Here is a 14455-nt window from a genome sequence, read left to right as displayed (position 1 = left end):
GCTGACACTGGGCTGACACTGGGGCTGACACGGGCTGTGACACTGGGGCTGTGATACTGGGGCTGACACTGGGCTGACGGGCTGACACTGGGGCTGTGACACTGGGGCTGACACTGGGGCTGACACTGGGGCTGTGACACTGGGGCTGACACTGGGCTGACACTGGGGCTGTGACACTGGGGCTGACACTGGGCTGACACTGGGGCTGACACTGAGGCTGTGACACTGGGGCTGTGATACTGGGGCTGACACTTTGCTGACACTGGGGCTGACACTGGGGCTGTGACACTGGGGCTGTGACACTGGGGCTGACACTGGGGCTGACACTGGGGCTGACACTGGGCTGACACTGGGGCTGTGACACTGGGGCTGACACTGGGGCTGTGACACTGGGGCTGTGACACTGGGGCTGTGACACTGGGGCTGTGATACTGGGGCTGACACTGGGCTGACACTGGGGCTGACACTGGGGCTGACACTGGGGCTGTGACACTGGGGCTGTGACACTGGGGCTGACACTGGGGCTGTGACACTGGGGCTGACACTGGGGCTGTGACACTGGGGCTGACACTGGGCCCTGACACTGGGGCTGTGACACTGGGGCTGACACTGGGCTGACACTGGGGCTGACCCTGGGGCTGACACTGGGGCTGTGACACTGGGGCTGTGACACTGGGGCTGTGACACTGGGGCTGACACTGGGGCTGACACTGGGGCTGTGACACTGGGCCCTGACACTGGGGCTGACACTGGGCCCTGACACTGGGGCTGACACTGGGACTGTGACACTGGGGCTGACCCTGGGGCTTATTCTCCTTCCAGTGTTCACAGGCCTCTTCCCGGGGCCCCGTGCTGAGCTGGGTTATCTGCCTCCCAGCTTCCTCTTCGGTGTTTTCCTAGTTCAGGGTTGTCATCCGCTGGTGCCCTCTGCCCGTGGTGAGCTTGGTTGCGATGGTCACCTGGGCCGCCGTGGCCACCACTGCCGTCCAGGACGTGGGATCTGATGTGCTGGCTTCCTGACATTTCTGAACACCCAGCCGGCCCGTGGGGCTGTCTCCACTGCCCCTCCAGCTGCAGGGACCCCAGTGGGGGCCACGGGGAAGCCGGAGCCGGAGGCAGAGGCAGGCAGGTCGCGGCCCCGGCCTGGCGCTCATGGCAAAGTCCCGCTCATCCGTCTCTGTCACCTGGGACTTTGGTGTCACAGCCAGGAAAGTCCTTCCACATCCGGGGTCATGAGGTCAGCTCTTGTCACCTGGAGGCTGGCAGTGGGCGGAGCGGCCCCCGTGTGGGGCACTGGGGACGGCCACGCCCGCCTCTGTGGCGTGTGGGTTTCCCACCTGCCTCTCACTGAGGGGCTCAGCGGCCTCGTGGAAGTCTCCGGACTTTAGACGCCAGAGCTTCCTTCTGGTCGTTGGGTGAGGGCGAGGCCATGGGGTCCCGGCTCGGCGTTCGGGCTGTGTCGGGCTCCCGGACTGGAGCTGGTCTGAGCCTCGATGGTTTCCTCTCGCGCTCCCGAGGTTACGAACACCGCAGGTCTGCTCTGTGGCTGCGGCTTCTAAGTGGGGAGAGTGCTGAGTGCTGGGCCTGCTCACAGGCGCTCCCTGTCCACTTCCGGCTGTGCCTTTAAGAGCAGAGAGGTGCGGGCAGGCGTCGGGCTCAGCGCTGAGCCTCGGCTGGGAGGCCGCGTCCCGGGTCACCTCCGGCCCCTCCTGACTCCAGCTTCTGGTTCCTGCCACCCGCCTGGAGACCCGCCTGAGGCCCAGCTCTCGGCTCTGGCCTGGGCCTTTGGGCAGAGAGGACAGAGGTGTGCATTCCCAACGTGTCGCTGGGCTGTCACACGGCACCTGCTCCCCTAAAGGCGGCGGCGGTGGGGGGTTCTCCAGATGTGAAGCCCTGGTACAGTGACTGCTCCCACCGCCGCCCCCCAGTGCCCCCTGGGGCCTGGGAACCACTGCTGGGGCCGGGGGTGCCATGTCGGGCGCTGTCCGCTGTGGCCGTGGTGGCTGTCTGGGTCCTCGTCTTCGGAGCTCTGTCTCCGTGGCTCCCTCGCCCCCACAGCACCTGGACTCCACCCTGGCGTTGGAGGGTGGCTGCCTCGCAGGTGCTGTGCCCCTGGCCGGGGTGGGAGGGTCGCGCTGGGTGGGTCTGGCTGGTGATGCTGTCAGCCGCCTCCTCCCAGAAGCCTCCTGGGTCCCCCCGCCCGCCCCTCAACCCGCCTTTCTGCCCAGCAGGTTAACAATAACGGGATCATCTCCTTCCTGAAGGAGGTCTCTCAGTTCACCCCCGTGGCCTTCCCCATCGCCAAGGACCGCTGCGTGGTGGCCGCCTTCTGGGCAGACGTGGACAACCGGCGAGGGGGCGACGTATACTACAGGGAGGCCACGGACCCGGCCACACTGCACAGGGCCACGGAGGACGTCCGGCGCTACTTCCCCGAGCTCCCGGAGTTCTCGGCCACCTGGGTCTTCGTGGCCACCTGGTACCGCGTGACCTTCTTTGGAGGAAGCGCCTCCTCTCCCGTGAGTGCAGCTCTTCCCGGGGGGCACCCCAGGGCCCTCACCTGCTGGGCGTGGCCCCCGGTCCACTCTGGAAGGGGAAACAGAAGTCACTTAGCCAGGGCCGAGGGGCCTGAAACAGCAGCTCCCAGCCAGGCGGCACCTGCAGCGGCTCAGCGCTCAGGGAGTTAAGCCGGCAGCTCCTCTCCGGTAGCTGGGCACTGTGCAGACCCACGCCAGGCACAGGGTGGCCACGGCACCTACAGAACTGAACACTCATGCACTTGGCAAACATCCTGGGGCAGGCGTGGGCACAGCAGTCAAGAAGGGACCCCTGCGGCACCGGCGCCATGGCACAGTGGGTTAATCCTCTGCCTGCGGCGCCAGCATCCCATATGGGCACCGGTTCTAGTCCTGGCTGCTCCTCTCCCGGTCCAGCTCTCTGCTGTGGCCTGGGAAAGCAGTAGAAGATGGCCCAAGTCCTTGGGCCCTTGTGCCCACATGGGAGACCTGGAAGAAGCTCCTGGCTCCTGGCTTCAGATCGGTGCAGTTCCAGCCATTGTGGCCATTTGGGGGGTGAACCAGCAGAGGGGAGACCTCTCTCTCTCTCTCTCTCTCTCTCTCACTGTCTGTAACTCCATCTCCCAAATAAATAAATAAAATCTTTAAAGAAAAAAAAAAAGGGGACCGCTACAACCCACACCAGCGTGCCTGGGCGTGAGTCCCAGCTCCACCTCAACACCAGCTTCCTGCCGGTGCACCTGCGAGGCAGCAGGCGATGGCTCCGGTGCCTGCACCCTGCCACTGTGTGGGAGACCCGCGTGGGGTCCAAGCTCCTGAGCCGCCTGGCCCAGCCCTGGCTGTTGCAGGCATCAGGGGAGCAGACCAGCAGACAGAAGATCTCTCTCTCTCTCTCTCTCTCTCTCTCTCTCTCTGCCTTTCAGAGAAAATGAAAAATATATAAAAAACATCCTAAAATAAACATTTTCTAGGGCACCTTCTGGGTAGCAGCACTGTTTCAGGTCTGGGGAGAGAGCAGTGGACAAGGCTCAGGAGTGGCCCAGGGTGCACATGGGGGTGATGGAGCCAGCAGCCCAGGGCAAGCCTGGGGGTGATGGAGCCAGCAGCCCAGAGTGTGCATGGGGGTGATGGAGCCACCAACCCAGGGCAAGCATGGGGGTGACAGAGCCACCAACCCAGGGCAAGCATGGGGGTGATGGAGCCAGCAGCCCAGGGTGTGCATGGGGGTGATGGAGCCACCAACCCAGGGCAAGCATGGGGGTGACAGAGCCACCAACCCAGGGCAAGCATGGGGGTGATGGAGCCAGCAGCCCAGGGTGTGCATGGGGGTGATGGAGCCACCAACCCAGGGCAAGCATGGGGGTGACAGAGCCACCAGCCCAGGGTGCACATGGGGGTGACAGAGCCACCAGCCCAGGGTGAGCATGGGGGTGATGGAGCCAGCAGCCCAGAGTGTGCATGGGGGTGATGGAGCTGCTAGCCCAGGGTGAGCATGGGGGTGATGGAGCCACCAACCCAGGGCAAGCATGGGGGTGATGGACCCACTAGCCCAGGGTGTGCATGGGGGTGATGGACCCACTAGCTCAGGGTGTGCATGGGGGTGACAGAGCCACCAGCCCAGGGTGCACATGGGGGTGATGGAGCCAGCAGCCCAGAGTGTGTGTGGGGGTGACAGAGCCAGCAACCCAGAGTGTGTGTAGGGGTGATGGAGCCGCTAGACCAGGGTGAGCATGGGGGTGATGGAGCCACCAGCCCAGGGTGCACATGGGGGTGACAGAGCTGCCAGCCCAGAGTGAGCATGGGGGTGATGGAGCCAGCAGTCCAGAGTGTGTGTGGGGGTGACGGAGCCAGCAGCCCAGAGTGTGCATGAGGGTGATGGAGCCACCAGCCCAGAGTGCACGTGAGGGTGACAGAGCCACGTGGCCCAGGGCAAGCATGGGGGTGATGGAGCCACCAGCCCAGGGTGAGCACAGGGGGTTGACAGAGCCACCAGCCCAGGGTGTGCATGGGGTGACAGAGCCACGTGGCCCAGGGTGTACATGGGAGAGATGGAGCTGCCAGCCCAGAGCAAGCACAGGGGGGTGACGGAGCTGCCAGCCCAGGGTGCGCATGGGGTTGATGGAGCCGCCAGCTCAGGGTGTGCATGGGGGTGACAGAGCCATGTGGCCCAGGGTGTGCATGGGAGAGATGGAACCGCGTGGCCCAGGGTATGCATGGGAGAGATGGAGCCGCATGGCCCAGGGTGCGCATGGGGTTGATGGAGCCGCCAGCTCAGGGTGTGCATGGGGGTGACAGAGCCACGTGGCCCAGGGTGTGCATGGGAGAGATGGAACCGCGTGGCCCAGGGTATGCATGGGAGAGATGGAGCCGCATGGCCCAGGGTGCACATGGGGTTGATGGAGCCGCCAGCCCAGGGTGTGCATGGGGTGACTGAACCACGTGGCCCAGGGTGTGCATGGGAGAGACGGAGCCGCCCAGTCCAGGGCGAGCACGGCGCATCCAGCAGCGGGTGGGCAGCTGAGATCCAAGCCCAGCCACTGTGCCTCAGCCTCTGGCCCTCAGCAGCTCCCAGGGCCCCAGGCCAGGCGGGTCCCCGCCTGCTTCCCACAATGCACCACAGGCCCCAGCTTCCTCAGCAGCCACACGCTGGCTCAGTGCCCGGGGCTCACTTCACCACTGCGTGGGCAGCAGCAGGACCAGGGGCCGAGGTGGCACTGTGCACCCAGTGCTGCCTCACCCAGGGCCCCACCCTGGCAGGGAGGGCAGTGCCGCCCCAACATGGGGTCCCCTACAGCCCAGCTCACTGCGCTGACCTCCTCCTGTGCCCCTACTCCCAAGCTTCTCCCCACAGCCAGGGGGAGTCCTGGCCCCTGCCAGATGTAGCCAGCCGTAGCCAGCCATAGCCAGCCATGGCCAGCTGTAGCCAGCCGTAGCCAGCCATAGCCAGCCGTGGCCAGCCGTGGCCAGCCGTAGCCAGCCGTAGGCAGCCATGGCCAGCCATAGGCAGCCGTAGGCAGCCACCTTGAGCCCTTCCAGTCCCTGTACCTGTTCCCCTGCGGCACTTCTGGCCTTTTTCTCAGGATGCAGCTTCATCTGCATTTACCTGGTAAGCGCTGGGGCCGCCGTCCCCAGAGCAGCCCAGGCACACACGGAGCGCCGGTCCTCACGCCAGCTCCCGCGGGCCTCTCACCGTCTGCGTTTAAAGCCGCCCTGGACCCAGGATTTACTTTCAGGGCTGGGAGTTGGTCCTTTCTCGGCCTCCTGCTCGCCCCGAGGCCGGGCCCAGGCGGCTCCACTCGCCCCACCCCCCCAGCTTCCTTTTTACCTTTCCCCCTTCACAGTTCAGTTTGTTCATGCACACACCCACCTAGCCCCTCCCCCACAACTGCACACGCCCACCTAGCCCCTTCCCCCAGGTGCCCACGCCCTACCCAGCCCCTCCCCTACAGGAGCACACACCCACCCAGCCCCACCCTGCAGGTGAACACCTTCCAGACGGTGCTCATCACCGACGGCAAGTTGTCCTTCACCATCTTCAACTATGAGTCCATCACGTGGACCACCGGCACGCACGCCAGCAGCGGGGGCGACGCCAACGGCTTGGGAGGCATTGCGGCCCAGGTAAGAGGTGCGGGCTGGTCCCCTTGGGGCCTTGCTCCCCACTACAGGCAGACACCCCTCCAGTCCAGACACCCAGGCAGAGGCCAGCAAGGAGCCCACAGTGACAGGGTGTCCCCAAGCCGCTCATCGCCCAGTGGTTCTGTGTGCACGGCTGCCTGGGGTCTGGCCTGGCCAGTGGCCCCTGGAGCCGTGGCCGGCAAGAAAGCCAGGGACTTGGTGCCCAGGCCCCTGGGGTGCAGCTCTCTGCAGGCACCGACCCTCTAGGCCAGGCCCACTCCCCTCCTGAATGGGGCCCCTGCCATGCCGGGATGAGCAGGTGCGAAAGGGGCCACTGGCTGAGGTCAGAGCCCTGCTGGGAGGTGGGTGGCCCCCGCAGGGCCCCGTGGAGGCCTCCGCACCTCCCCCAGGGCTGCCAGGCCCTGTCCCATGCATTGGGCCGGGCGGAAAACCGCAGCCCAGCCCAGCCCGCACTGTCCCCGCCTTCTCCCCCACCCCGCCCCCCGCCGCAGGCCGGCTTCAACGCAGGCGATGGGCGGCGCTACTTCAGCATCCCGGGCTCTCGCACAGCGGACATGGCCGAGGTGGAGACCACCACCAACGTGGGCGTGCCCGGGCGCTGGGCGTTCAGAATCGATGATGCCCAGGTGCGCGTGGGGGGCTGCGGCCATACAAGTAAGAGGCCCGAGCGGGTGCGCATGCGCGCGGGGCTGAGCGGGATGGGGTGCCCTGCGGGGAGCTGGGGAGGGGCAGGGGCGCCGCGCATGCCCGCCGCGTCCTCCTGCCTGGCCCAGGGCCGGGGCGCGAGGCAGCCTCCTGCGACTCCCCAGGACCACTGTGAGCAGGCTCTTAGCTTCCAGACTTTGGTGTTTGACAAACCCAGGGGTCCTTCCGGCCCAGTGCACACGAGCAGCCGGGGTGAGGGGATATCTGTGCGCCTGTGGGGACGGGGGCGCGGGCCCCCCAGCCCCGCCCAGCCTGGGGCCCCCAGGAGAGCAGCAGAGTCCCCCTCTTGCCCCTGGGGGCCGCTTTTCCCCGACCGTGAGTCCCCAACAGCCAACACGTGCTTCTGGGATGAGGGGGAAGAGGGGCTCTAGATGGGCACGCGCCACGGGGTTAGGGGAGGGAGGGCAGCCGGCGCGTGGGGAGGGGACGCGTGCTGCAGGGCAGCCTGCGGACCGCCATGGGCTGTGGGCTCACCTGGCCAGCTTCGTGCTCCAGCCGGTGGTCTGCTGCACCTGCCGGCGGCACCGAGGTCGCCACGTGGCTGAGGCACAAGGTGCAGGTGGGGCTGGGAGCCTGGAGCCCGCGGGAGAGGGTCCCGCCAGCCCTGATCCCCGTGTGGAGGCTTCTCGCCACTGTCCGGCCCCTGAGAGGAGGGGGAGGAAGCCCCGTGTGTTCACGCATGCAAAGGCCTCCAGGGCCCCACCTTGGCTCAGAAGGGAGGGCCAGCTCACGCCTGCAGGGAGTGCGTGGGGGTCTCGCTCCCGAGAAAGTGGGGTGCCACAGACACTGCCTGCCACAGGCTGGCAAGCCTCAGGCAGACAGGGATGGTGCAGCTGAGTGGGCAGAATCAGGGCTGTCCCCTGGGCCTTCCCAGGGTCAGGCCACCCGAGTCCTTGGGACACTTAGGGCCACGCATTTCAGAAGCCTCATGCTCCCAGGAGCCAGGCAGCCCACTTGCCTGACCTTGTGAGGCTGAGCTGGCTGGCAGGCTGAGGGGCGCTGATGGACAGCTGGGTGCCCGCCTCTCATCTCACGCCAAGGGAACCAGGAGCTAGCCGCAGTTCCAGAAGTGTCCGTGGCAGGTCTGGGATGCGGGGTGGGGAACGTGTGAGGCCCGTGAAATCACTCACTGTGGCCCTGCCGAGGGAGGGGGCAGCTGAATCCAGGAGATCCGTAGCAGGCTGATTTGTAAGGTGAGAATTTGGTATGGCCCCCAACACTGTGATAAATACCCCAGGGGCCCTCAGCAGAAAAATGGTTCCCCAGCCCTGGTAAGGGGGTACGAGGGCATTGTGAGTGTCGGTGGCTCGGGGCCAGGAGCAAAGCTTAGGTCACTGTCACCAGGAAACCCGCGCAGTCCTGCCCGGCTCCACCTGGAGACCTGTGGCCGCTGTGCACCAGCTGTGGTCACCAGGCACAGCCTTGGGGCCAGGCAGGGAGGGAGACGTGGCCGTTTCTAGTGGCTGTCCTGCCGAGTCCGGGAGGTGGGAGTGAGTCCCGGCCCCTTCCTGTCCGCAGCCTCCGTGTGCCTCACCCTGCGCCCGTGCCTCAATGGTGGCAGGTGCATCGATGACTGTGTCACGGGAAACCCCTCCTACACCTGCTCCTGCCTCGCAGGCTTCACCGGGCGGAGGTGCCACCTGGGTGAGTGCCGGCCAGGGACTGGGCCAGGGCGCCCAGGGACGGGAGGGGTACCGCAGGGGCAGCCAGGGGTCCTGAGGGGTCCTGTCCCTGGGGCGTGGGGGACATGCTGGGTGGGTGAGGCTGCCACCCCTGGCTGCCCCATCTGTCCCCCACCCCACCTCGCCCCCAAGCTCCTGGCATGTCCTGGAGCCTGGTGTCCTCCACTGAGGCCCCAGCCCGCCCTTTTCAGATGTGAACGAGTGTGCTTCCCACCCGTGTCAGAACGGCGGGACCTGCACCCACGGGGTCAACAGCTTCAGCTGCCAGTGCCCGGCTGGCTTCGGGGGGCTCACCTGTGAGACAGGTAAGAGGGACTCACCTGGGCCCTAATGGGACAGGATGGCCGGATGCACAGCTGGGCCAGGGTGAGGTCCAGGACAGCCCCAGAGCCTGTCCACAGTGGTGGGGGCACAGGAGCCCAGGTGGTGCCTGGACCAGGGACGCAGCTTGGGAACAGGCCAGGTGTTGAGGTGGATTCGTTCTGAGAGGAGGAGCGTGGTGGGGGCAAGAAGCACGGAGTCACCACACAGACCCCGGGAATCGGTGAAAGCAGGCCTGAGGCCAGCAGCCCGCAGACTCGTTTATTTCAGTTGGTACAGCAGCTTATATAGCCGAGGCAGCCAATCCAGTCAAAGGGCGGTCTATGCCCTAACCAATCACAGCCTGTTGTCAGCGGCCATCTTGGCATGGCCTTCTCATTCCACCACAGCCAGGGTCAGGGTCAGAGGTGCAGCAGGGGCCGCGTAGGAGCGTGGGTGCTGCTGGGGACAGATGGGTTCATGCGGGCACAGGAGGGGCACCATCCCCCATCTGCCTGTGCCCGACCCGGCTGCTCCTGGGCTTGGCTGCCCGCCCTCCCCGGCACAGCCAGCTCCACAGTGTTGGCGTGCTTGCACACACACAGTGTTCATGGGGAGCCTCAGTTACATTTTCAAGTTCTCTGGAAATTAGAGGATGAAGAACAGCTCAAGTTCACAGCAAACAGAAAGACAACAGGTGACAGAGCCGGAGCTGGCGTGAGCTGCACCTGTGCTCGGTCCCGTGGGCTCACGTGGTTAGGGGCAGCACCCGTGGTGGAGGGCCGGGTGCTGCTGTGCAGGAACCCGGCTGCCGGGATCAGACTCACTGCCGCGAGCCGGGGTGGCTGGCAGTGCAGACCCCATGCTGCAGCCTGGGAGAGCCCCTCAGTCTTCACAGCTTTCCCTGCACTTCTGTGTCCTCCCTCTGCCCACACACACGTGTGCTCCATCACACACATGTCCTCACACATCCGTGTCTTCCCTCACACACATGTGTCCACACATACATCATGTCCTCCCTCCCACGCACACACATGTGTCCTCCCTCCCCCACACACAGTGTCCTCCCTCACACACATATTCTCACACACACATCCGTGTCTTCCCTCACACACACATGTCCACACACATCATGTCCTCCCTCCCCCACACACACACATGTCCTCCCTCACACACACATCCGTGTCTTCCCTCACACACACACGTGTCCACACACATCATGTCCTCCCTCCCCCCCACACACATGTCCTCCCTCACACACACATCCATGTCTTCCCTCACACACACATGTGTCCACACATCATGTCCTCCCTCCCCCCACACACACATGTCCTCCCTCACACACACATCCGTGTCTTCCCTCACACATGTGTCCACACACATCATGTCCTCCCTCACACACACACATGTGTCCTCCCTCACACACATGTTCTCACACACATCCATGTCCTCCCTCACACACACATCTGTGTCTTCCCTCCCACACACACACGTGTCCACATGCATCATGTCCTTCCTCCCACACACACACACACACATGTGTCCTCCCTCACACACACACATCTGTGTCCTCCCTCACACACACATGTCCTCACACATCCGTGTCTTCCCCCTCACACACACATCTGTGTCTTTCCTCACACACATGTCCTCCCTCACACACACACGTGTCCTCCCTCACACACACATCCGTGTTTTCCCTTACACACACGTGTCCCCACACACACGTGTCCTCCCTCACACACACGTGTCCTCACACATCCGTGTCTTCTCCCCCAACACATGTGTGTCTTTCCTCACACATGCATGTGTCCACACACATCATGTTCTCCCTCCCACACACACACGTGTCCTCCCTCACACACACACGTGTCCTCCCTCACACACACACGTCCTCACACACACCATGTCTTCACATACATGTGTCCACATACACCCATGTCCTAGCACACATGTGTCCTCACACACACACATGTCCACACACACACACCTCCCTGGCTTCCTCTCCAGTTCTATTCTCAGTCCCATGGCTGATCAATAGGTTGGTGGCTCCCAGCCTATCATCCCTGTGCCAGCCGTGGTGCCGAGAACCACATCCACGGTGCCGAGAACCACGTCCACGGCGCTCCCCACTCACCTTCCCAGACCTGGCTCTGAAGCTAAGAGCCCAGCTCTCTCGAAGCCACTGCCCTCAGATTGGGACGCCCGCTATCTGCCGTTAGCGCCCCCTGGAGAAGAAAGGTAGACTCAGGGCCCCCTCGTCCAGACCTGCTTCCCCAGGGGCGCGGCATGGCCTGTGCCAATCACAGCAAAGACTGGCAGGCGCCAGTGGATCATCTGAGGGTGACCAGTGGATGGCTCAGGCCACGAAAGCCACTCCTTTCAGAGGCTGCTGGCCACGGCGAGTGCTGCACTGCACACTGTCTCCACGGGAGGGAACCTTAGTTCAATGCCTGCATGAGCTTTGTACGTGAAATATGGTGGAGTAAAATGCCACAGGGAAGCGTGGGGAGAGCTGGCAGAACTTCCAGCTGGCAGGGTGGGCTGGCGTGTGTGTGAAAGCTCTCAGCTGAGGTCACCACAGGGACCCCTCAGCTGTCCAGTGCAGGCTCGGGGGCGTGGTCTTGCCCGGTCCCTGCCACAGACAGCAGGGCTGGGCACAGCCCACACACAGGGGCCTGTCCTCGGCCACCAGCTCCCACCTAGCTCTCCCACGAGTTCTCCGCACGAGGGCCGGGATAGGGTTTCCCAGCCGTGAAAAACAGGGGCCCAGGGTCTTCTCCCCCTCTTGGCAAGAGCCCTGTGGGGCCTGTGTGGGAGACCCTGAGCATGGCCTTGGAGGGCCACCACTTGGGTTGGGCGGAGCCTCCCAGAGGGCCCCAGTTCCAGAGTACAGCCAAGGGTGACCCCCAAGAAGGCCTGGAGCCGACGCGGCCCTGGTTCTGCAGCCTGTTTGCCGCGTGGGTGGCCCTGACTCCCTCAGGTGCAGCCGTGGCCACCTGCTGTGTGTGTCAGGAGCCCGCAGTGTCCAGGCGTGGGTGTGCAGGCCCCAGGGCCCCACAGAACGCACCCTGGAGCAGGTCAGGCAGAGGGCAGCGCTGCCACACCTCCTGGGGGTCCCGGGACCACCCCCTCCTTCCTGTGCCAAGGAGCGGGGCCCCCACTGCCTGCCTGCTCCCTGTGTTGAGGTGGTTTTGGAAGGAGCTGACGGCAAAACAGGTGATGTGGCTGGGGGGAGGCGGCATGTCCCCTCCCCCTCCTCCTGGCTGCCCCAGGATCAGGGAGGGCCAGGGGCAGGTCAAGGGGCCCTGCCCACCCCACTCTGGCCGGCCAGGGCCCCGGGCACAGGTGGTCCCTGTACCAACTGCTCCCCATCCTGCGTGGAGCTCCCCTTCACAGCTCACGGGAGCGCCCACGCCTCCTCCCTTCCCCAGGCCTGCTGACCCCAGACCCAGTCCAGGTGGAGTGGCCACAGGGCTGCCCTGGCCAGCCCAGCTCCCAGCCTGGCGCGCGCGCTGTGGGGGGAGCTGCCACGGGGCAGGCGAGCGCCCAGTCCGCTCCTCTCTGCCTGCAGCCCGATCGCCATGTGAGGATGCGGAGTGTCAGCACGGGGGACAGTGCCGGGAGGAAGGAGGCTCCGCGGCGTGTGTGTGCCCGGCCGGCTACACGGGCGCCGCCTGCGAGACGGGTGAGCGGCTCTCCCAGGGTGAGGGGCTCTCGCCCCAGCCGAGTGCCAGGTGCAGGCTGGCCAAGCCCCCGCCTCTGCCGCCCCCAGACGTGGACGAATGCAGTTCCGCCCCATGCCTGAACGGAGGCTCCTGTGTGGACCTGGCCGGGGGCTACAGCTGTGTGTGCCCAGAGCCCTTCGAGGGACCCCACTGTGAGACAGGTAAGTGCCCTGGAGGCGGGGCCGGGCAGGGACAGAGGGCGGGGCTCCCAGGCTGGGCAGGGACAGAGGGCGGGGTTCCCAGGCTGGGCAGGGACAGAGGGCGGGGTTCCCAGGCTGGGCAGGGACAGAGGGCGGGGCTCCCAGGCTGGGCAGGGACAGAGGGCGGGGCTCCCAGGCTGGGCAGGGACAGAGGGCGGGGCTCCCAGGCTGGGCAGGGACAGAGGGCGGGGTTCCCAGGCTGGGCAGGGACAGAGGGCGGGGCTCCCAGGCTGGGCAGGGACAGAGGGCGGGGCTCCCAGGCTGGGCAGGGACAGAGGACAAGGTTCCCATGCCTCCCCACACACGGAGGTCCTGAGATCTCTTGGAGACTCCGCCCGCAGTAGGCAGTCACGTGGGCGCTTTAGTGTCAGGGGGCTTTGGACCCAGTGGGAACGGCTTCTCCCCAGGGAGATGCTGACGACGGACCCCTCTGAGCTGTGAGCCTGCGACATCCTGCGCCTGAGTCAGGTGGCAGGGCCAGGGCGCCTTGCCAGGGGGCCCCTGCAGAGCCCCGCCCAGAAAGCAGGCGCGTTGTGCAGAGCAGTAATGCAGGCGGGCGAGTCCCAGGACGCAGAGCCCACGCCGCTCCTGCTCCGGGCTCCTGCGGGAGACACCGACGGCCCGGCCACATCTGCGGGAAGTTGGCCAAGAACCGGATTTCAAAGGAAGAGGGTCCGGGCTTTCGCTTCTGGCCAAGAAGAATTGACAGCTTCAGGAATTTCTTGTGCTGCCAACAGCGTCAAAGCAGGCAGAGTCTCCGAAGCCCCTGCCGTCAGCCGTCGGCCAGCACGGGCGGCTGTCCCTGAGAGGAGGGCTCCAGGCCCTGTGCGGGCGGCGGGACAGGGTGCAGCTGTCCCTCGGAGTTGACAGAGTCAAGTTCCGCTGGGCACAGCAGCAGAGAGCAGGGCCCTCCCGACATGGGGACAAGGGCCCCGGTGTGACCAAGGGAGGCCCTGTGCGACCCGGGCGGGGTGAAATCACGTGGTGGGGAAGAGCCCTGGACACCAGGGAGCCGAGCCGCTCTGAGAGCTCAGGACTGGGACACCTGCTCCAGGCGGCCAGCGTGGAGGGGCTGGGTGCTCCCAGGGCTGCTCCCGGCAGTCAGTGTGAGGGGCTGGGTGCCCCCAGGGCTGCTCCCGGCAGTCAGAGTGAGGGGCTGGGTGCTCCCCGGGCTGCTCCCGGCAGTCAGTGTGGAGGGCTGGGTGCCCCCAGGGCTGCTCCCGGCAGTCAGTGTGAGGGGCTGGGTGCCCCCAGGGCTGCTCCCGGCGGTCAGTGTGAGGGGCTGGGTGCTCCCAGGGCTGCTCCCGGCAGTCAGAGTGAGGGGCTGGGTGCTCCCCGGGCTGCTCCCGGCAGTCAGTGTGGAGGGCTGGGTGCTCCCAGGGCTGCTCCCGGCAGTCAGTGTGAGGGGCTGGGTGCTCCCCGGGCCTCTCCCGGCAGTCAGTGTGAGGGGCTGGGTGCTCCCAGGGCCGACGGTGGGCGGAGTTCCCAGGAAGCCAGCCTTCCAGAGCTGGTCAGGTCCCTGCTGAACAACACTGGTCTGGACCACAGAGCAAATGTGAAAAGGAAGTGGCGCTGGGTCAGGTACGCCGCAGGGCTAAGCGGGCGACACGGCAGACCCCACATGCTGTAGCAGCAGTGCACTGGGCGTGTCACAGACCGGACCCAGAATCCGCTGTAGACAAAGC

General features: G+C 65.5%; 1 protein-coding gene across 15 annotated transcripts in view; it reads left to right on the top strand.

The window, feature by feature from the left end:
• The window catches only part of SNED1 (sushi, nidogen and EGF like domains 1), a 64756-nt gene that overhangs the window by 12441 nt on the left and 37860 nt on the right, over positions 1 to 14455 (top strand). For all 15 annotated transcript variants that reach the window (XR_016231310.1, XR_016231315.1, XR_016231314.1 and 12 more), the window contains exons 2-8: positions 2232 to 2519; positions 5997 to 6137; positions 6647 to 6809; positions 8379 to 8504; positions 8734 to 8847; positions 12417 to 12530; positions 12618 to 12731. Coding sequence is in view for 9 of the 15 variants with exons in the window: in XM_051839354.3 (XP_051695314.1) it covers positions 2232 to 2519; positions 5997 to 6137; positions 6647 to 6809; positions 8379 to 8504; positions 8734 to 8847; positions 12417 to 12530; positions 12618 to 12731 (1060 nt within the window). In the remaining 6 variants the exon portion in view is untranslated. The remainder of the gene's footprint in view (positions 1 to 2231; positions 2520 to 5996; positions 6138 to 6646; positions 6810 to 8378; positions 8505 to 8733; positions 8848 to 12416; positions 12531 to 12617; positions 12732 to 14455) is intronic.

The sequence above is a fragment of the Oryctolagus cuniculus genome, chromosome 3, assembly GCF_051225735.1.
Source record: "Oryctolagus cuniculus isolate XC-2025 breed Fujian yellow rabbit chromosome 3, ASM5122573v1, whole genome shotgun sequence".
NCBI lineage: Eukaryota > Metazoa > Chordata > Mammalia > Lagomorpha > Leporidae > Oryctolagus > Oryctolagus cuniculus.
Note: the sequence above shows the minus strand (reverse complement) of the source record. Positions and strands in the feature narration are given on the sequence as shown.